This window comes from Rhinopithecus roxellana, chromosome 21, assembly GCF_007565055.1.
Source record: "Rhinopithecus roxellana isolate Shanxi Qingling chromosome 21, ASM756505v1, whole genome shotgun sequence".
Taxonomy (NCBI): Eukaryota; Metazoa; Chordata; class Mammalia; order Primates; family Cercopithecidae; genus Rhinopithecus; species Rhinopithecus roxellana.
Window position 1 is genome coordinate 34104478 of NC_044569.1, and position 22597 is coordinate 34127074.

General features: G+C 37.0%; 1 protein-coding gene across 1 annotated transcript in view; it reads left to right on the forward strand.

Moving 5' to 3' along the window:
• Window positions 1–357: 357 nt before the first annotated feature.
• The window catches only part of C21H18orf63 (chromosome 21 C18orf63 homolog), a 40026-nt gene continuing 17786 nt past the window's right edge, over window positions 358–22597 (forward strand). Inside the window, exons 1-7 of the mRNA XM_030926194.1 lie at window positions 358–491; window positions 3035–3113; window positions 5232–5288; window positions 10488–10599; window positions 11534–11575; window positions 13451–13527; window positions 21896–22005. Of these exons, the coding sequence (XP_030782054.1) occupies window positions 358–491; window positions 3035–3113; window positions 5232–5288; window positions 10488–10599; window positions 11534–11575; window positions 13451–13527; window positions 21896–22005 (611 nt within the window). The remainder of the gene's footprint in view (window positions 492–3034; window positions 3114–5231; window positions 5289–10487; window positions 10600–11533; window positions 11576–13450; window positions 13528–21895; window positions 22006–22597) is intronic.

Below are 22597 nucleotides of genomic sequence, written 5' to 3' on the forward strand. Positions count from 1 at the left end.
AAAAGGGAGTGATGAAAATATTCTAAAATTTATTGCAGTGATGGTTGCACAACTCTGAATACAGTAAAAAACTGAATTGTACACATTAAATGGGTGAATTTTATGTTATATGAACTATATCTTAATAAAACTTGTACCAAAAATCATAGAAAATCATTAGAAGACCTTAAAGGTAAATGGCAGTGATACTTAACTGCTGAAGTTTGCAAACTAACTTGTTTGTATGATCCTGTTCTAAAACAATATCAAATATTGTGTGCTGACTTGGTATTGGAACTCTATTGGTAAGATAATTTACTACCTTTTTTTGCTATTTATTTTTAAAGGCCTGATTGCTGAGACACTCAGTCAGAAAGTATGAATGATTCTAGGCAGCAGTCTCTGTTCTTCATCACACTTCCAGATTTAAACAAACTCTGTGCTGTCAGAATAATACTGAGTAATAAAGTGGCAGATACTGAGATAAGGACTATACAAATGAAGATGTGCAGGTAAAAAATACATCTTATAACTAAGACTTTTAAAACTTTAAGACCTATAAAGGCTGTTTTAGAGGAATTTTCTATAAAGCAAAATACTCATTCACTCAATTTGTTTTCATAATTTTAAAATAAAGGAAGTCATATTTTGTTTTGACCAGGTATATTGGATTACATTTAAGCAGGGACTTAAAATACTTGCAATAGAATTATGTCACTGTTGAGTTTTTATATTTGTGACCTCTTACGTGCTTTTTAAAAGTTTAAAATCTCCACAGACATTCATGAATTAAATTCAGGCTCCCAGAAATGTAGAGGTCCTAATTAATCAATATTTATGGAATACCTACTGTTTTCCAGTAGGTATTTCTAGTAGGTGGGGCCCTTAGAGGTCCTATAAACATCTTAGATTAGTAGTTTCTTAATTCTCAAGTCAGTATAAGACAGTAAGAAGTATTTCTCTAGGATCTGTCTCAAAATATCTGATCCCACATAGTCGTTGAAAAACAGCTTAAGAGGGCCAGGCATGGTGGCTGACGCCTGTAATCCCAGCATTTTGGGAGGCCAAGGTGGGCAGATCACAAGGTCAGGAGTTCGAGACCAGCCTGGCCAACATGGTGAAACCCCCATCTCTACTAAAAATGCAAAAAAATTAGCTGGGCGTGGTGGCCGGCACCTGTAATCCCAGCTACTCAGGAGGCTGAGGCAGTTGAATCGCTTGAAGTTGAATCGCTTGAACCCAGGAGGTAGAGGTTGCCGTGAGCCAAGACCGTGCCACTGCACTCTAGCCTGAGCAACAGAGTGAGACTCCATCTCAAAAAAAAAAAAAAAAAGAAGAAAAGAAAAAAACAGCTTAGAGGAAACCTAAAGTATAATTCCATGATTACTGAGGACCTTCCTTTAAATTGTTTGAGGCACTCAAAGGAAGAGTCATAGAACACATGAGAAGATTCTATATTTAAATGAATTGCTTAGGGAAGAACAAACAACTAGAAGATACCCAGAGGCAAGAAATAAGGAAGCCACTTTTGGGGTGTCCTTCATTTTCCTCTTATTTACAAAGTTTTTCTTCTCTCTATTGCATATTTTCCCACCCAAGGGCATCAGGGAGCCTGTACCCTTCCTGCTAAAGTATAATTTGATACCTGTTAAGGACTTAATCTGTGACTCCTTTTGGAAATATTAAAATAGGTAGAAAACCTAAAGTGAGGTTTTTCTTCTGTTTGCCCTCAAATTGAAGGTAGCCATGCCCACAGAGTGGGGTTATCTTAACTCACCCTGGTGGTAATTGACAGAGAGTCTTGAATAGAGATTGCAGAGCTCTCTCTATTAGCATTTGGCTGTGTCAGATAATGGCAGGCCTTGCCAAGGCAAGTACCTGATACACCTGGGTTCCAACAAATATGAAGCCACCAGAAACAGATTGGCCTATGCTGGTTTTCAAGGTAACCCTATATACATCCTAATGGTTATTTTAATTTGTTTCTTTGATGATTAGTAATGTTGAAGGTTTTCAGATTTCAAGTTGTATTCTTTTTGTATTTTTCCTATCTTTCCCTTGAACCTTGAAATGAAATTATTAATGGTAATTTGGTTCTGATGATGTTTGTTTTAAGTTCATTTGGCTGTTGAAACCACTACCTAGTTCTTTCTGGCTTGGGAAGAATTTCCTTTCTGAAGGAAAAGGATTTAGTCAGTAGTTCTAAATGTTTAAGTGGTTGGTAACTTCACTGACAGGTGAATCCTTAGACTCTTGCCTCTGGTGTCCCCTGCCTACCACCTTTTTTTTTTTAAAAAGGAAACATGGAAGAAATAGGAGTTAAAAGAGATAGATTCTTCACTGTGTGTAGATTTCTTCAAGTATTTAGGACAAAACTTGAGTTCTAAAAGATAAATTTAGGTTCACAGATGAAAGAGGTTAGGAAATTCAGATGCAGGGACAAGTTCTCATGTTAGTATTAGTATCTAAAACTTCCTAATTCTCTTAATTCAAATATTGCCTGAGTACCTACACCTACACTGTTCAAGGTGCTATGCTAAGTGTGAGGAGAGAAAGTCGCTAACACAATTGTTGCCTAGGAGAAACTTAACATTTTAGCTAAGCAAATGTTTAAAATGTTGCAATAAAGAACAGACAGTGAGTGTATTAGTCTGTTTTCACACTGTTGTAAAGAATTACCTAAGACTGGATAATTTATGAAGAAAAGAGGTTTAACTGACTCACAGTTCCGCAAGCTTAACAGGAAGCATGATTGGAGGCCTCAGGAAACTTACAATCATGTCAGAAGGGTAAAGGGGAAGCAAGCACCTTCTTCTAAAGGCAGCAAGAGAGAGAGGTGCGGGGAGGAAGTGCTACACACTTTTAAACAAGATCTAATGAGAACTGACTATCACAAGAACAGCAGTGGGGAAATCTGCCCCACGATCCAATCACTTCCCACTGGGTCCCTCTGCCAACACTGGGGATTATAATTCAACGTGAGATTTGGGTGGGGACACAGAACCAAATCATATCAGTGAGCAAGTCCACTTTGTAATATATTTCATCTCCACAGGCAATTGCTGTTTTTGCATCAAGATATTCTTGCATCGCCTGTGTCTGGAATATTAAACCAAATTTGGGTGGTGATGGCGGTTAGTATTTTAATATTTTTGAAATGTTATTACTAGTTGAGAACAATATTGATAAATAATAATTTATGTATTATAGCTAAAGTTAAGATGTTTATGAGGATTAATTGATTAATCAAAATGTGTTATAGGTTAATTGGATTATTAACAAACTAATACTGAAACGCCTGATGTGTAAAATCCATTTTTGTGGTTCTAATTTAACATTTATTTTTCTCATTATAAATGCTAAGATAAAGACTATTAATGAATAAAACGTGCTACAGTATAATTTTTAAGATAGTATGGGCTTGATATATTTTATCATATTTTATTCAAAGTTTAGTTCTTTTATTTTTCTCCTAGGTCTTGGTTATATGTCCATGTCGTATTTTCCCTCCCTCCCTCCTTTCCTCCCTCCCTTCTTTCCTTCCTTTTTTTGAGACAGGGTATGGCTCTCTTGACCAGGCTGCAGTGCAGTGGCTCCGTCTCAACTCACTGCTACTTCCACCTCCCAGACTCAAGCAATCCTCCTCCATCAGCCTCTTGAGTAGCTGGGACTACAGGTGCACGCCAACATGCACAGCTAATTTTTTGTCTTTTGTGTAGAGAGAGGATTTCCCCATGTTTCCCAGGCAGGTCTCGAACTCCTGAGCTCAAGCAATCCTCCCACCTTGACCTTTCAAAGTGCTTAGATTACAGGCTTGAGCCACCATGCCCAGCCATATTTTCTTATTCTTTTTTTTTTTTTTTTTTTTGAGACGGAGTCTCGCTCTGTCGCCCAGGCTGGAGTGCAGTGGCCGGATCTCAGCTCACTGCAAGCTCCGCCTCCTGGGTTTACGCCATTCTCCTGCCTCAGCCTCCCGAGTAGCTAGGACTACAGGCGCCCGTCACCTCGCCCGGCTAGCTTTTTCTATTTTTGTAGTAGAGACGGGGTTTCACTGTGTTAGCCAGGATGGTCTCGATCTCCTGACCTCGTGATCCGCCCGTCTCGGCCTCCCAAAGTGCTGGGATTACAGGCTTGAGCCACCGCGCCTGGCCTATTTTCTTATTCTTAATATAGTTTTTTTAAAAGGCAAGCTGTTGGTGAACAAGTAAATTAATATCTTATTCATATCTTTTTCTACCTAAACATCTTTATGGAACAAGGACATTATTTTAGAGTGCTAGTAAATTCAAGTATGTGAATTTAATTTAAGCAAGGGTGATAAGAGTTTCCTCTTAGCTCTCTGTTTTTTAAAAAATGTATTGCTTTCTTACAAAGGTATTCTGTAAAAAAAAAAAAAAGTTGATGTTTACAAGTAGAAAATGGGATTGCATACATACTGTTTTGAAACTTGCCATTCATTTCCCCTTTAACAGCCTTTCCTGGATATCTTTCCATGTCAGTACACATATCTTCCTCATTTTTTAAGGCTGTGAAATACTTCATTGTATGGATGTATGGTAATTTACTTAATACTTTCCAGTGCACATCTGAGTCTGTGCTGTTACAGTGTTTCAGAAAGCATCATTGAAATTGTATCACTTTTGTCTGATAGTTTGTCGGTTACAGTTTTAGAGATAGGTTGTAATGCACTTGAAACTATAATATAGATACTGCTAAATTGCTGTCTGAAAAGCTTTTTGCTGGATTGTATGTTAACAGATAGTCTGGAAGAAAACCTGTTTTTCCATACCCTCGTGAATGCTGTAGATATTCAGGCCTTTAAATAGTTGTCAGTCTGTTAGGTTACAAATAATATTTTCCTTTACTTTATATTCTTTTTATTAATGAGTTGGAGCACTTAAGCCTTTGAACATGGTCTTCCATTTATGTCTATTTTCCTTATTCATGCCTAAGAATTATATATTAAGAAACGTGTTAAGTATTTATTATACAAAATTTATTGGCCTTTTCCTTTATATGGATACTGGGGTCATGTCACTCCTAGAAAGGCTTTCCTCACTTTGAAAATGTGCCCACAGATTCCAATTCAGGGAGAAAATGATCATCACTTCTTCTCCAAGGCACAAATGCTAATTGGATGATGGCCTGATTCTTTGCCCTCTGCAGAATAATGCTTAAAATCTTTCTTTGTTGCATTATTTAATTATATATTTATGTTAAGTACTTTTTATAAATGTGGATTTTTGTTACAGATACCATTTTATAAAGCAAGAAAACTTAACGCCTATGTTGAAAAATATGGAGCTAAGGTAAGTGTTAAAAAATGATATTAATACCGTATGTTGTTTATAGTGATTGTATGTTCCACTCCTTTTGTCAACAAACAAAAACTGGAGTATCTTTCTCACAGATTATTGTTATACATATGAAAGAACCCAACAAATTTTTCCTAACAATTATTATGTGCACATTTAGTGTAGAAAGAGGAGAAGAGGCTTTTTTGTTGGATGCTTTATTTCAGGCATTTTATGTGGCATAATCTTTTTTGCCATATACATCTTCAAATAAGTGAATCTCATCATTTGCACAGATAAACCCAGAGAGATGAGATTATTGCCCATATGATATAGCTAATATGTAGAGAAATAAAACATTATAGATTGTATTCTACATGGTGATGAGCTTCTGGATCTTCACAAAGAGAAAGATGAATACAGTGGTTAGTATTCATTTACTGAGACCCCTCTGTGTCTCAGTAATTTGAGTCATGGAGCCTTGACTAGACCTCTCTTCATGCCTCTGCATGTAACTCTGAGACACTGTCATTGGTTATCCCAGAAGCCCATCTAGCTGTTACTGCTGGCCTCTGTTCCTAAGTCTAGTAGAGTTTGGGATAATGAGGTTTCTAGTCATCTTTAAAATGAGATGTTGCCTTTAGGTCCTAGGCAAGTAAAATTTCAGTAACACTTTCCAGTTCCCTGAGAAATCTTTGAATGACCTGAAAAGCTGGTTCTGGCCATCAGTTACATTCTGTGGGAAAACAGTATTATTCAAGAGCAATGAGGAAAGAATATGTTTACATCTTTTTACTGAGACAAGTCTTTGGTCATCTAAGGATTCTGGTTATCTTGAAAGGCCATTTACAAGCTAGCTATGAGAACCAGATTTACAGTATGTCGTTCACCTAGAACTAGGACTTGGGTCTTTAAGCAATCTCTACCAAATTCTATTATTTATTAAGGCCTAAGAATAGGTAACATTTTAGTATAGCAGATCCTTGAATAAAATAATTTTGTTCAACATTGTTTCAATATAACATTAATAAGAAAGGAAAATAATTCAGTTCCCAGTCAAGGCCACTGTCTGTGTGGTTTGCACCTTCTTCCCTTGTCTGAGTGGGTTTTCTTTTTATACTCCGGGTTCCTCCCACATCCCAGATATGCACACATTAAGGGAATTGGCATGTATAAAGTGTCCCAGGCTGAGTAAGGGTGGGTATGTGTGTGTTTGCCCTGCAATGGAATGGAGTCCTGTCCAGGGCTGGTGCCCACCTTGCACCTAGAGCTACCAGGATAGGCTCTGGCCACCCACCACCCTGAACTAGAATAAGCTAGTTGGAAAATGAATGAATAAATTGATGCACAAATACAAATTATTATAAAATAAATGTTCATAAAGTGTACAATAATCATACAGATGCACTACAGTAAATGATGCGGTACGAAAGCACTCAGGGAGCCTGTCATATTTGTGATTGTTTTGAACTATGTGGTAGTAGGAGGTGCTCCTTAAAATTTTCACTTTGCAAACATTTATTCTTTGATTTTACCCACCACCACTACTACCACTGTCATTCACTGATTCACCAAAAATTGGGTGAATAATTCTTACTTGTTTTTATTAATCTTTCTTAAATGTATGTATAGCTTACATTTATTTCAATGTTAATATTACAAGTGTTTTTGGTCTTTATTTAAAAGCTTAGTGATTTTTTGTGACCAGAACTATGCCATAGGAACTTTTAATTGTATCAGTTAGCCTATAGTTTTAGCAATAGCCAAAACCAATATAACAAAATTGGTTTTGTTATATGTCATTTCGCTGAAAGTCATGGTTTGTAAGAACTTATCAATGACATTAAATGAGGACTTACTGTATTGATTTAATAAAGCATTATTTATAGTAAGCACCATCATTTTTTTGTGTACTTTATAAGAAAAAACGAAAAATTAAGAAAATGTCACCCATAGTCCTTATACAATAATAAAAATGCTTTGTACTTTATTTTTCTTCCACCTTGTTAATTCACACCTGTGACTTCATCAGTACAAGGTGTCACATCTCCAAAATGTTTAACATTTTTCTGTTTACACTCTTATCCTTTTTCCATTTATCTCAGTTTCCATTCCTATAAACTAAATTTTTGTTACCTTCACTAGACTTTTCAACCCTGAATTCTTTATTATTCACAAGCCTTTTTCCAGTATCACTTGTTTTTCTACCCTCATTGAGCCGTTATGGTTATGCTCAGTTTTTCTTTATATGAATACTTTTCACATAATCATAATCAGCAGATATTTATTGAACATCTGTAACATGTCAAGCATTGTACTTGATACTGGCGATGAAGCTGTGAACCAGATAAAGTCTCTGCCCTTGGTAATCTTATAGGTCTTATTTTTCTAATTTCTTAATGTGGAAGCTGAGGTCATTGCTTTGAGAATTTCTTTGTTTTGTAATATAGAGACATTTCTTCTAAACACATTCGTGCTATACATTTCTTCCTAAACACATTTTATTTTGATTTTCTTCAGTTAAAAATATGTTATAATTTCTGTTTGATTTCTTTTTTGATCTATGGGTTATTTTGAAGTGTGTTATATAGTTTCTGAATATTTGAAGATTTTCCAGGGATCTTTCTGCTATTGATTTCCAGTGTAGTTGTTGTTAGAGAATACGTTCTTTATAACTTGAATCTTTTTAAATTAATTGAGGTTATTTTATGCCCCAGAATATAGTCTATCTTAGTAAATGTTCCTTGTCCATTTGAGAAGAATAAGTATTCCATAAATGTGTTATCAAGAATTCTATAAATGTTTATTGGGTCACATTGGTTGATAGTGTTTTTAAGTCTGCTATATTCTCACTTATGTTCTGTTCACTTGTATCAGTTATTAAGAGAGTAGTATTGAAGTCTTTACCTATAATTATGAATTCGTCTGTTTCTCCTTGAAGTTCTGTTTGTAGCCCTTAGACAATTGCCGCAAACTCTCCAAAACGAGACTGCCCTTGGTTATTTTGGAGGAGTTTCTTAGAGAGATAACAATCCATTTTTCATGCACATCCTGAAAGCAGTTTTCCCTGCGATGGGAGTCACTCACATAGAAAAGGTGGTAGAGAATTTGTCCCTGACTTTAGCTGAAGTGATGACTCACACCATCTTTGCACTGCAAGTTATCCAGGTCACCAACCAGGATGGCTATGAATGACAGAATTGCCCCATAATTCCTCCTTGCATGCCAAGGCTGAGTCTGTGCTGATAGATTTTGCTGTATCTGAATTAATTCCTTGGGCCATAGAGAAAGTCAATACAAAAATTAAGATGAGAAATCCACCTAGCTCTCTAAGGAAGACCCTGGTGGTTTATGGGATTTATTCAACTGTTTGGGTCTGGGCCCCTAGGGCCATGTTTGAGGTCAGCATTATGGAGTCCCAATGATAGTAGCCTTAATTAAATTATGTATGAGACAAACTGGAGAAATTTGGCTCCATCCTCTGCCAACAGATCATTCAGTTATGTCCTGGAAACATTCATCAGAAGTCAAAATGGTACAAAACTTAGAGATGGATAATATCGGGAGACAATTTTCCTCGACTTTCTCATGGTTCTGCATGTCATTTTTCACAGAGGCAAAGGCAGCAATTTTTTCTGGACTGTATTTTCAAGGATGTTTATCAAACAGCCTTGGCTCTTTCTCCAGCCTTGGGTAGCTTCCTCACATGTCTGTGCTAATCAATACTCAGCTGACTCTGTTGACCTCCAGAGTTTGCTTTTTGTGCAGCTCTTTCCTCTCCCATACTTTGCACTGAAACCTCTAGCTTCCTTGACTTTCAGCTCTGTCTCCTTAATTCAGGGAGACTCCTGGCCTCTTCCTAGGTTCCCCTGCTCTATACTGCAGCCTAGAAACCCTCTATCATCAAGAAGCTGGGGAAATCCTAGGGCTTATCTTGTTCATTTCCCATCTTTTGGGGATCACTTTTCTTTGTTGCCTGATGTCTGATATCTTGTGAACTGTTATTTCATATAGCTTGGCTGGTGTTTTAGGTGTTTCAAGTGGGAGGATAAATCTGGTTCCTATTACTTATTGGTCTTAACTATAAGTGAAAAATCTTAATTTTTAAAATTAATTGTGTATTATACAAGTAGAGATATTCTCTTGGTTGCATGTCTGCCCATGCAAGTATGTATTGTTTTCTACAGTTGTGGCAGGCAAGGTCTCACTAACTCAGGCCTCCATTACAACTGTTCCAGCACTGCCTGAGTAGCAAGGTTAAACATTAAAAGCTAATTGAGCCTATGCCCTTATACAAAGGCTGAAATGTAACAAAGAACCCACCAAGAGTTTTGCCTAGGCTTCTCCTGGGCCTTGAAGCATGACAAGATAATGAAGGAATTCTTAACAGGACCCTGTTAGGATTAAACAAGTTTTATTGTGAGGCTGAAGAAACTCCCTAGGCCTCCACAAACAAGTTTATTGGGGTCTAAAGGAACTCCCCAAACCTTTATGATTTAGCAGGAGACAAGATAAGGGTAATCACCCCAGTACCTAGACCCATTTAGATTAAGTAAACTTACTGAGGCTCCAGAAGCAAGTCTTCAGGACTCAGACCTTAGTTATAGATTAAAAGAAGTTAATCACTTATGTCTTTAGATAAATGCACACTTATATAGACATATAGCTTAGAAGGTATATAAGCTCTGGAAAACTTTGTAATTTTGAGTTGGTCTGGCAATAATTTCCAGGCCTTCTCCCTGTAACCAGTTGCAGAAAATAAAAACTCTCTTCCTCCCCAGTTCATTTGCATCTTGTTATTGGGCCACAGGAAATAGCAGCCCGACCCTCAGTTTGGTCCAGGAACAGAGTGAACAATAATGAGAACTATTACAAGTTTGTCCTCGTTTGGATTTCTCTTTGTGGAGTAGAATACAAAGTAAAGATCAAGGTTTTTAGCATAGAATTCTCAAGATTTAGACTAATTGGCCAGGGTAAGCAGGTAGTATTTGGCCATGATAGTATGACAATAGTAGTGGTTTTGAAGTGAATATATTTGAACACTTCTTTAACGTTAGAACCAGATAGGATTAGCTCTAGCAATGGCTATAATTTTTACCTAGAATACCCCAGTTTGTTGGGTGGTGATCTAAATGGGCAGTCATTTCCTATTAGTATATACATACACAGCAATTGCTCTAAATTTGTCCATATTTTGCCATTTAATATATTTAGATGGAGGCTCCACAAAGAGTAATTCCTGTAATTCTTCAGAACTGCCTTTCATATTCATTCACGGCTAGACTTGCTCCAGCCTGGAATAGAACTGGCCATCTCTTGATACAAGGTAACTTTATCTTTTTAGTCTTTGAGGCTTTCTGAACTAGATTATTTCTGTTATGTGTGTATTAGTCTGTTCTCATGCTGCTAATAAAGACATACTGGTGACTGGGTTAATTTATAAAGGAAAGGTTTAGTGGATTCACAGTTCCACATGGCTGGAGAGGCCTCACACAATCATGGTGGAAGACAAAGGAAAAGCAAAGGGATGTATTACTTGGCAGCAAGCAAGAGAGCGTGCTCATGGGAAATCCCCTTTATAAAACCATCAGATCTCATGAGACTTATTCACTATCACAAAAACAGCACAGGAAAGCCCCACCCCCATGATTCAATCATCTCCCACCGGATCCTTCTCACAACATGTGGGAATTATGGAAACTACAATTCGAGATTCAGGTGGGGACACAGCTAAACCATATCAATGTGCATCTGTTCTTAATTTTAAGATATATAATTTTTAGAAAATAATTCTTAAAACTGACCCAACTAGGCAATCTCAAGCAAGCCCACAACAACATAAATGTCATTTCTTTACTTTGGGATTATATACAGAGACCTGATGTTTCTTTTAAAAAATTACTATATAATACTTGATACTTAGGAATAAATGTAAGTTACAAAGCAGTATGATAAAATGAACACAATACTGTTAAAACTGGGAAGCTATCCCGAATTTTTCTTAAAGTCTGACTGTTTTCTAAATATTTCATAGCAGGAAATAGATATTTGGGGGAAGAATTGGTATTTCCATCCTTTTAATTGAAGAGATACCTTCTGAATGATTATATTTTTTCAGCTGTCATCAGATATTACTGTATATAACAACTGAATTTTAAAATATTTTCTTTAGCTTTGTTAATTTTACATCAAGCATAGTTATAAATATCAAGCATGATTATGAGTTGTAATAATATGGCATATTCTGTGAATTTTTTAAGGAAGAGATTTTCTTTCTCAGATGGGAAAACAAAGTGCTGTTGGTAAGTAAAAATGCGTAAGTCAATAGGTAATATAATTCATAGTTGCTGAAGAAAACAGTATCATATGCTGGGCACGGTGGCTCATGCCTGTAATTCCAACACTTTGGGAGGCCGAGGTAGGTAGATTGTTTGAGCCCACGAGTTCAAGACCAGCCTGGGCAACATGGTGAGACCCTATCTCTACAAAATTATTAGCCAGGTACCACGCCTGTAGCCCCAGCTGCTTGGGAGGCTGAAGTGGAGGGCCAGTTGAGCACAGGAGGTTGAGGCTGCAGTGAGCCATGATTGTGCCACTGCACTCCAGCCTGGGTGACAGAGCAAGACCCTATTTCCAAAAAAAAAAACAAAAAAACAAAACAAAACAAAACAAAAAAACTGATAACATAGATCATTGGGTTGTATAAGTATTGATTAATCAGGTTGTATAAGACCTTAATTAGATATTATTGTAATCAGAATTTCACCTGGGAAATCACTTCTTGTTCAAAATGTACATTCTAAACTGTATGAGAAAAATTCATCTTAATTGGAAAAAGCTATATTTTTATTTTCTCTACTTAAAGAAAATCATGACTGTGAAGGAGTTTAATTCTGTAGGCATTTATAATGTATAGCTTCCAGAATCATATCATCAAAAATTCTTTAGTACTGCTGTAAGTCAAAGCTTTATTTCTTGTAAGAATAGGATTCTTTTTTCCTTAAAAAATTGTAAAAAGAGACACAGATGATCTAAAGTGTACAGTTTACTAGATAGCCTAATCCAGTTCTTTCATTGATTTGCATGGTTGTGTTTCAGATAGACACTTTCCTGAACAGTAGTACAGAGATAGCAGATAGATGAGAATCTTGAGTCACCACCGTAGACATTATTAATCAATCATGGTAGCTTCTCACATCATTTGGGCATAGCCTTAAAATCCTTACCTGTAATCTACAGCTATTAGATCTGGTTTGACTTTCCAGCTAAAGCCTATTTGCTCTCCTTGAACTAGTTTTATGTTTCATTTGTGTAGTGTCAGTCAGTGTGCCCGACCTCTGGGTTAATAGGTTCATTACCTACATCTAGTTTCATCTCCAAACACTGTCATGACGCTACAGCTGTAGGGATTAAAAATAACAGTTTAGGAGAGGAAAATTCCTCACTCCTGTGTTAGGATTTTTTTTTTTACTTTTATTGAAATGTAATACACTATGACAAATTTTAAGTGTCTATCTCATTGAATTTTAACAAACTAAACATTCTTGTAACCAGTTCTCAAGATCAAGAAACAACATTAAGAGCACCTCAGAATCCCCCTCATGCTTTCTTCATGTACTAACCCTTCCAAAGTCCCCACTATCCTTACATTTCAGAAGTAGTTTTCTTTATGAAAAAGAAAGGTAAAGACTTCAAGACTCTAGGACTTCAAGGCTCTGGGAGATCCAGAATATATCTGCCAGTATATTTGAGGTTATTTGTTAGTAAAAGACTACTCAAGTCAGAAACATGGTGTGATACCTCTTTAGATTACAGAACAGGACAATCTCCATATATATATATATATATATATATATATAATATAAATCAGATTTGTGTAAGGTATTTGTTGGATTTTTCTCTTAACTGTGGGATGTTTCATTTTTCTTATTGTAACCTTGCCTGTGACCTCACCCCACACACATATTCATGCTGTTTCATACCTTTGTCCTCTTTTAGATGTCTCATCTGTAAACTGTCAAATATTAAGTGGTTATTATTTGAATTTTACCATGTGCGGAAAAAAATCTGTTCTTATTTTTGACTTGAATAAGTTAGTTTCCTTTGTTACTAAAATACTTCATTTAATAGTAGAGTAATAATTCCAAATAGTTCACAGTTAAATATTTTATTTTCAGTATTAAACATCAATGTAACAGAAACTCAAGTTTGTCTAAGTATAGAAGCTTGCACAATCAGACTGCCACCACCTGAGGTACCACATATTGTGATTTCTATACTTTATTATATTTACTATATACTTTTTATGTTTATTATTGTTACTAACATGTAATTAGGTTTTAATTTTTAACATGAAGGGTGGTAGAAAGGTTTTTATTATCAAAATCTGTATTATTAAATGCTTGATATATTTATATTGTTCTAAATCTGCTTCCCCAAGAAAATATTATTCTGTCCATTTAACACAGGTCTTCACATTATTCCTTTGTTCAAAAACTTTGTTAAGATGCTATCTGAGACTCTCCACAAGCTATCCTGTCTTAGCACCCACTTCTTGCCTCTTCCTTCGCTTCCAAATGTAAAAAGCACAATTTTAGCTCATATTAAATTTAATATTAATTCCCCTGCCCTTGATATTCTGGTAGCATTTTTTTGCATCTATTTTTTACACATAACACATTCTGTCTTCTTAGTAGAAGGATATATGTCTTTTATTTTGTGGATTCCCACAGCACCTAGTATAGAATCATCTTATACACTAGTGTCACTCAATGTTATTGTGTTTCCTCTAGGCCAGTAGTTCTAAATGGAAGTGGTTGAGGGCAGAGAAATGAATGATTGGCTTCTTATGAGACATTTGGCAATGTCTAGAGACAATTTTGGTTATCTCAATGGAGGTAGGATGGTGTTGCTACTGATGTCTAGTGGGTAGAGGCCAGAGAAGGGATGCTAATGAATATCCTCCCCTGCACAGGACAGTCATCTTATCCCCACCCACAGAATTATCCAGCCCAAAGTATCAATAGTGTGGAGGTTGAGAAACCCCAGGCATAGGACAAATGATGCTTCCTTTGCTTAGAGTGGCCCCTCTGATTGGCTATACATGTCCTTCTAATCATTTAAGGGCCAACTCAAATGCTACTTCTCCATTCATTTATTTCCATTTAACTATTTGATTACCTCTTATGTGGATAAGTAACAAAGGACAATGGATAAGTCCAAGATGAATAGGATCCACTTTTCTGCCCTGGAGAATCATGTAAGCCAGTAGGGAAGATGACCTGCATATAAATAACTGGAATGGGTAACATGACATGCATATCTTGGACTGATGAGGAACCTTCCCAAGGTTCCAAACCCTGTGTGATCTCCCACCCTCATTTAAACCCTCATACTTTCCTGTACCATACTTTGTTTTCTGTCACTTAGAATACCTGAAATTGGGTAATTTGTAAAGAAAATGAATTTATTTATTAAAGTTATAGAGACCATGTCCGGTGAGGACCTTCTTGCTGTTGGGGATTCTCTGCTGAGTCCTGAGGTGGCGCAAGGCATCACATAGCAAGAGGGCTGGGTATGGAAGCTGAGGTCTCTCTTCCTTTTATAAAGTTGTGAGTCCTACTCCCGTGATAAGCCATTAATTCATTAACCTTCTAATCCACTAATCCATGAATGAATTAATCCATTCATGAGGGCAAAGCCCTCGTCACCCAATCACCTGTTAAAGGCTCCACATTGGCAGGGCACGGTGGCTCATGCCTGTAATCCCAGCACTTTTGGAGGCCGAGGTGGGGTGGTCATGAGGTTAGGAGTATAAGACTAGCCTGGCCAACATAGTGTAACCCTGTCTCTACTAAAAATACAAAAATTAGCTGGGCATGGTGGTGCATTCCTGTAATCCCAGCTACTCGGGAGGCTGGGGCAGGAGAGTTGCTTGAACCGGGACCCAGGAGGCAGAGGTAGCAGTGAGCCGAGCTCGCGCCATTGCACTCCAGCCTGGGCTAGAGAAGAGCAAGACTCCGTCTCAGAGAAAAAAAAAAGGCTCCATGTCTCAATACTGCCACATTGGGGATTAAATTCCAAAATGAGTTTTGGAGGGGATACATAGTCAAATTGTAGTTTATACTCACATACTTATTTCTATTTTTATACCTCTGATTTTCTTATAAGAAGCATCATGAAGACTAATATTGTGGCTTACTCACCTTTGAATTTCCTACAGATGATACTTCTGTATTCTCCACCTCAATTTGAACCAATTTAGAGATTGACAGAGGAGTAAGACATAAATAGAGATCAGAATGTCACCTTTATTACTAGGGTGAGATTATAATTTATCCTCAAAATAGGATGCTTCTGAGAGTGAAAGGCACACTAACCTGGTGAGATACTAGCCCAACATGCACGAACTGGGATATATGGTCATGCTGTTCATTACTGGAAAGGAAAAACGGCTCTTGGAGGACATGGCTTATCTGAACCTTAGAATTAGGCAGATGTAATACCCATCCACTAATTGCAGTAGTGGAAAAATGACAGGCCTCCCTTGGGAGACCAGGCACTGGTTCTGAAGTGACAAAGAGAATGCAGAACACCACTCTCTGCCAGCTCCCAAGAGGAAGGGGAAGAGGTGAGCCAGCATGCCTGGTTATTCATCTCAATTTTACCATCTGTATTAGTCCATTCTCATGCTCTGAAGAAATACCTGAGACTAGTTAATTTATAAAGGAAAGAGGTTTAATTGACTCACAGTTCCTCATGGCTGGGAAGGCCTCAGGAAACTTACAGTCATGGTGGAAGGGGAAGCAAGCATGTCTTTCTTCACAAGGTGGCAGGAGAGAAAAGTGCAGAGCAAAGGGGGAAAGGCTCTCTATAAAACCATCAGATCTCGCGAGAACTCACTATCACTAGAACTGCATGAGGGTAACTGCCCCCATGAGTAAATTACCTCCCATTAGGTCCCTCCTACAACATGTGCGGATTATGGAAACTACAGTTCAAGATGTCACCATCCATATGCCCTAGGGAGGAATGAATGACAGAGCAGAATGATTCCAGGAATATGTGTTAGTAGAGCTTTCTGGGCATGGAAAGAAACACCAAAAATGGGGCAAACATGTGCCTCTCCTCTATTCAACATTATAGACTCAACACGTACTTGTTAAATTAAATTGATTCTCTACATTATGATTATTCATCAGCTTCTCTGAATCTCACTTTTACTTAAGTTTTTGATATGGCATCTTACACATTCTGACTGCTACAAAAATTAGTTTCATATATACCTTTGTTCCCACTAAATTGTAATCTTTTTGAGATTCTAGGTCCTGTGTTATTCATTTTTATTCCCCATGGAGCCTAAAAGATAATTGCATTTAATTTTCCTTTTATTAAAATCTGGCATTGGTTATGTTAACGAAAACGTGACTGAGGCAGATCTCAACTGATTCGGGTTTGTTTTGCCAAGGTTGATGACATGCCCAGGGAAAAGAAATACAAGTTACAATAGGATCCATGCCCCATGCTTTTTCCAAAGAGGGTTTTGAGGACTTCAGTATTTAAAAGGGAAAGAACAAGCAGAAGGGGAAAGAGGAAGGGGAAAAAAGAGGAGGAGGGCAGACAATGAGCCAAATGGTTACATTCTTGTGAGGCTTTGATTACAGCTGAGTGAATCTACATTATACACATGAAAAGGGGTAGAGGAAAAGTCAATTGTGCACTTCTCTCACTCAGTAAATCTACATTTACTGTCATAATCTGAAACTAAGCTGTCTGGGAACAAAAGGCAGGGGTTTTTTGTTTGTTTTTTGTTTTTGTGTGATTCAGTTACCAAGCTTAATGTTCCCTTTGATATAGCGAGTTTGGGGTTCTGAGATTCTGGTTTTTTCTTTCATAGTTATATGGTCAGGTTGGGGGGAGGGGAGAAACAAGGGTGAAGAGGTGAGAAGGAGGATGTTTCTTGTTTCTCTTCCCTCCAGTTTATTTTGTTTGCTTTCATTCCCCTTATCAAAAATCTGCCATGGCCTCCATTGACTATAAGATGAAATCTCAACCGTTTACTATGATATGCAAGGTCTTCAGCAAACTGATCCAAACCAACCCTACTTATAGCCGCATCTCCCATTACTGCTCTCCAAGTAGCCAAACTATGAATTGTTTCTCAAAGATAGTACGGTCTTTCATCCTCCATGTCTTTGATCACACAGTTGTCTAAGCCTATAATTCCCTTTCTTCTGCTCATCTTTCAAGGCTTATCTCAGACATCACCCCTTTGAAGAATTCCCCATCTCCTAAGTCATCTCTCTTGGTGCTCCCTGCCTTGTTTATCACGTATTATCTATGCAAATGTCTCATTAAACTGAGAAGTCCTAGACGGAAGGGTCTGTGTCTTACTAATCTATCATAGGAGCCTACTCTAGTGCCTGTCACTCACTTTAGAAAGATTTATGGAGCACTTTGGGAGGCCGAGACGGGTGGATCACGAGGTCAGGAGATCGAGACCATCCTGGCGAACACGGTGAAACCCCGTCTCTACTAAAAAAATACAAAAAAGAAAAAACTAGCCGGGCGAGGTGGCGGGCGCCTGTAGTCCCAGCTACTCGGGAGGCTGAGGGAGGAGAATGGCGTAAACCCGGGAGGCGGAGCTTGCAGTGAGCTGCGATCCGGCCACTGCACTCTAGCCTGGGCGACAGAGTGAGACTCCGTCTCAAAAAAAAAAAAAAAAAAAAGAAAGATTTATGGAATGAATGGAATGGAGCATTGAGCGTTGACTGGAGTGAGTTCATTTATTTTTTGAACTAGGTGACTTTTGTGTCTAAATTCTTTTTTAATTCCTCTGGGCTAGAGATTGGAGTAGTTTTCTAAATCCTGACCTTTGACCCTATTTAGACCAATTTTAAAGCAGTTTATTATAATTCATTATGAAAAATGGGATTTCAGCCCTTATCTTTACAATTTAAATAGAGATAAAAAAATTTAAGAGGTAATTGAAACAGTAATTTACTCATTTCTCAAATTTGGGACTGTGCTAAACTTTAAAATAATACTTTCCTGGAAGTAATTGAATGTTTCTGAAGGAATTTATATGCATAAGTTGCCCTTTTACAGTTTGGTGTGTTGAGATTATAATTGAATCCACAGTTACATGAGGGATATATTTCAGAAAAGCATTATGTAATATTAAACTGTTTGCCTTGAAATTTAATTATATGGAATATTTGGGAAATGAGTGCCTCAAAACAAATTTCTATTTATTTCATAGATGGATATTTACTGGGTACTATTATGGGTATATGCCAAGTGCTGATGGAAAACACCTTTTCCTCCTAGAATGTTTTATCTAGGTCAGAAGAAAGAAGAGCATGCACACATAAAACTTACCAGACGAAGGGAACATTTACTGAGTACTGGTTAATATTCACATACCCAGAAAATTCAGTGTAGGCCTAGAATCACATTAAAATTCTCAGATCTGCACTTATTAGCAGTGACTCTTTGGTACATTAGTTAATCTCACAGAATTCCATTTTTCTTATAAATTGGACATAATGATATCTCTTCTAGGGTTGTAAGGAGGTTATGGGGTAAAGTACATTAAGGGCCTAGCATAGTACCTGGCAGTAAAGGTTTAAAAATGATAGTTATTGTTATTATTTTATATGTAAGTAAATTAAGACACAAGCAGTTAAATAAGTTGCTCTAGGTCATAAAGGTAGTAAGATTCAGAATTGGAGTTTGTCCTTCAACTCTGTTCTTTCTACAATACCATGCTTCCTTCACCTATCCTTAGGTTTTTTGGTTCAAATTTGTATGTCCCATAGAGCCTTACAGAAATAGATACCCAATATGTGTTAAATAAAAATACAATTAAAAAACAGTGTTTGGTAATGGAGTATCAAAATTAGTGTTATAGGAACTGTGTTACTTCAGGAATTAAGAGAAAAAGAAAATGTCTGAGGGAATCATATATGAAATCTTTGAAACACTTGTACTATTTTTCACCCTTTTCTTCTTGAAATAATCTCCTCTCTTGATTTCTCTGAAACTGATTTTTCTAGAATCTCCTGAAATTCATTTATCTTCATTTATTTATCATTTTAAATGTTGCTGTTTCTTAGGGTTCCATTTTCAGCCCTCTTTTCCTTAGCAGGCTCACCCATTTCAGTGGCTTCAGCCTATACACCATACTTCCCAAATATTCTTGTATAGTTGTAATTTTTCTGTCCTCTCTTGGATACTTTCAAATGAATGTACAAATCGCAGTCAGACTCAGTTATTTCTAAAACTGATTGTACTTATTTGTCACCTTCCCCAATCTCAAATCTGTTCCTCCTGTGTAATTATTCTTTTCATTAGTGGCATCAGCAGTCAATAATTTACCTACCTAAAGACTTCAGAGTCATCCTTGGCTTTTCCTCTTTCTCACTTTCTCTTTCCAGTGAGTCTTTAATAGCCTACTCTGGTCTCTGAAAAGGACTCTTCTCTGCCTCCATTTCTGTTGCTCTAATTCAGACTCCCTTTTTTACTTGAACTATTAAACCAGTCTCCATATAGGCCTTGTCTCCAGCCTTTCTCCTCCAAGTTTATTATCTAATTTTTCCTTACAATGTGAACAGAGTTCACTTTCTAAAACAAAGGTCCCCAGCCTAAATATCTTTAGTATTTCAACTTTCCCTAGAGAAAATTAAGTCTAAATTCTTTAGATTGGCATTATAAGAAGAAAATAATATTTATTGAATACCTGATTTTCAATACGGTTTTGATCATATAAGGACACTTTACAAATATTTGCTAAATAAGGAAATACAAAGGGTTAGCATTCGCAGTCTCTTGGAGTATATAGTGAACAGTTGGGTGGTTTGCCAGTCTTTAGTCTGTGTTGAGAAAGACTAGTGTAAACAATAAGTACCGGTACTTATTGAGGTCCCTGCAGCAATTGACTTGAGTCTCTGAATATTGTAGAAAGTACCCAGAGGATATATACTCAAGCTACATAAGTACGTGTGTGTGAGAACCCATAAACTTTAAACATTTGAACCTGATACCTACCTTCTTTGAATTCAATTTTAAGTTCTGTTTTCTCTCAGTTTATTCCTCCCTCTACAACCAGTCTTTTCTAACATTCGTAACTATGCCTGTTCTAACCATGTTTTTATCACACATTTCAGGCAACTGATCTCTTAAGCACAGTACATCACAGTGCAAGATTTATCTCTTGTGCACAGGAAAATATGTGTCCTTATTCATTCTGTGTGGCCTTACTCTTTTACTTCACAATGTAACTCACATATTCTATCATCCTCTTCCTGCATTCATGTTTTCCTGCTCTTCCCTGATCCTTCATTTCCATTAGTTTTACTGAATGCCACAGGAACTCAGAGAAGGATCAGTCACTGGATATGGGGAAGATGGGTCTAGATCCAGGCATCAGGACTTTATTGGTAGGAGTCAGAGAAATCAGAGTGGGGACAATACTTTAAGCAACTGTATTGTTAAGATGCTAATGAGTTGTCCAGGCAATAAAAAGTTGTCTAGTTTAGTTGGACTTCCTTGAAAAGTAGTAGGCGGTGAGGTTAGAACATTGTTTCTCAAAAGATGTTAGGTGGTTGGTTAAAAATGGGGTAAGGGTGGGCTGGGTGCGGTGGCTCACGCCTGTAATCCCAGCACTTTGGGAGGCCAAGGTGGGCAGATCACAAGGTCAGGAGATCGAGATCATCCAGGCTAACACGGTGAAACCCCGTCTCTACTACAATACAAAAAAAAATTACCTGGGCGTGGTGGCGGCGCCTATAGTCCCAGCTACTGGGGAGGCTGAGGCAGTAGAATGGCGTGAACTCGGGAGGCGGAGCTTGCAGTGAGCCGAGATGGCGCCACTGCACTCCAGCCTGGGTGACAAAGCAAGACTCCATCTCAAAAAAAAAAAAAAAAAAGAAGAAGAAAAATGGGGAATGGGGTAACGGTTTATGAATCATTCTCTCTAATCTTAATACAGTGTCCTTTCACCCATTAATACTTTGTCTGTTTCACCCTCCTTGAGGTCTCTTTATATCTTTGGCTAACTGAAACAGTGCCTCTCAGGGAGATTTTCCAGGGTAAGAGAGCTGTAAATGCCCTATAGGGAGGACACTGGAGGAACAGGGAAGAAAGTGTTCTAGGAGGCTGTTAGGGGTATAAAAGGAGACTGGAGCATTGGCTCTGTCTTTTCTCCTCCAAAAGACCAGATAGAAGTATAATTCCCTTACTCATCCTCCATTTAAAAAACCAATTGAGGTTAAAAGCTATTATTTTAAAACATGAACACCTTCCTTTGGAAGAGATTCAACTCCCTGCAAATTAACATAATTTAAAAAAAACCTGAAAACCAGCTAAAATAACTGCAAAATAGGTGTTTGGGCTTGAACGGTAAGAGGGAAAGCATGAAATGCTTTTTATATTGTATAAAGGAGAAGCAGGGTGAGCTGCAACTTTGATTACTTATGTAAAGTGGTTATGCATGATTCAATGTAACTTAAGTCTTTAAAACCACTTTATAACCTACTATGTGCATGTAACAAATACGTATCTTTTAAAATGTTTCCTTTTTTGCCAAATTGAGGACTTACAAATCTTATTTCCATTCAAAGCTAAAAGAGTTTGAGATTTCCCAGAGTATTATAAAGGATTTTCATACTAACAAGCATGCTGTCATTGAGAGACATTCCATTTTAAGCAACTGGTGCTACGTTTTGCCAAGGTGAGATTTCAATTTGTAGTGTCTAGAGTGAGTTCAAAATATGGTGGTTTCCGTTATTTTGCTTTCTTAACATTGACATGTACAAAAGTATAAACCATTTTGGTGAATTTTAAAATACTGACTTACGACTTCACAAAGGTATTGAAACAATATTGTCATATTTACAAAAGCCATGAATTTTCTTTATCAAATTACTAATTTTATTGTATATTCAAATTTTATTAGATCTAGTTTCAAAAAAGGTAATATTTCTAAATTTCTCATTATAAAATGAAAACTATCAAAATAATATTAATAAAACCTCATAAACTTGTATCTAATCATTAATGATTCATTATAATTTGATATGAACTGAGTTTTAAGTTTGTACTATTTTCAGGAAAAAATATTTTGTTACTAGTATAAGCAGGACAATTGGGATAAAATTTTAAATCGCTTAGGAAAAAGAACTTTAGTGGCATACACATAATAATTCAATCACTGAAGCTGGGAGGAGGTAGGTAGAAAACATAGGTTTAACTCTAATTGATTTACCACTTAACAGACTTTTCCCTAAAGTCTAACAATTACCAGTAATATCTTTGGGTTGAAA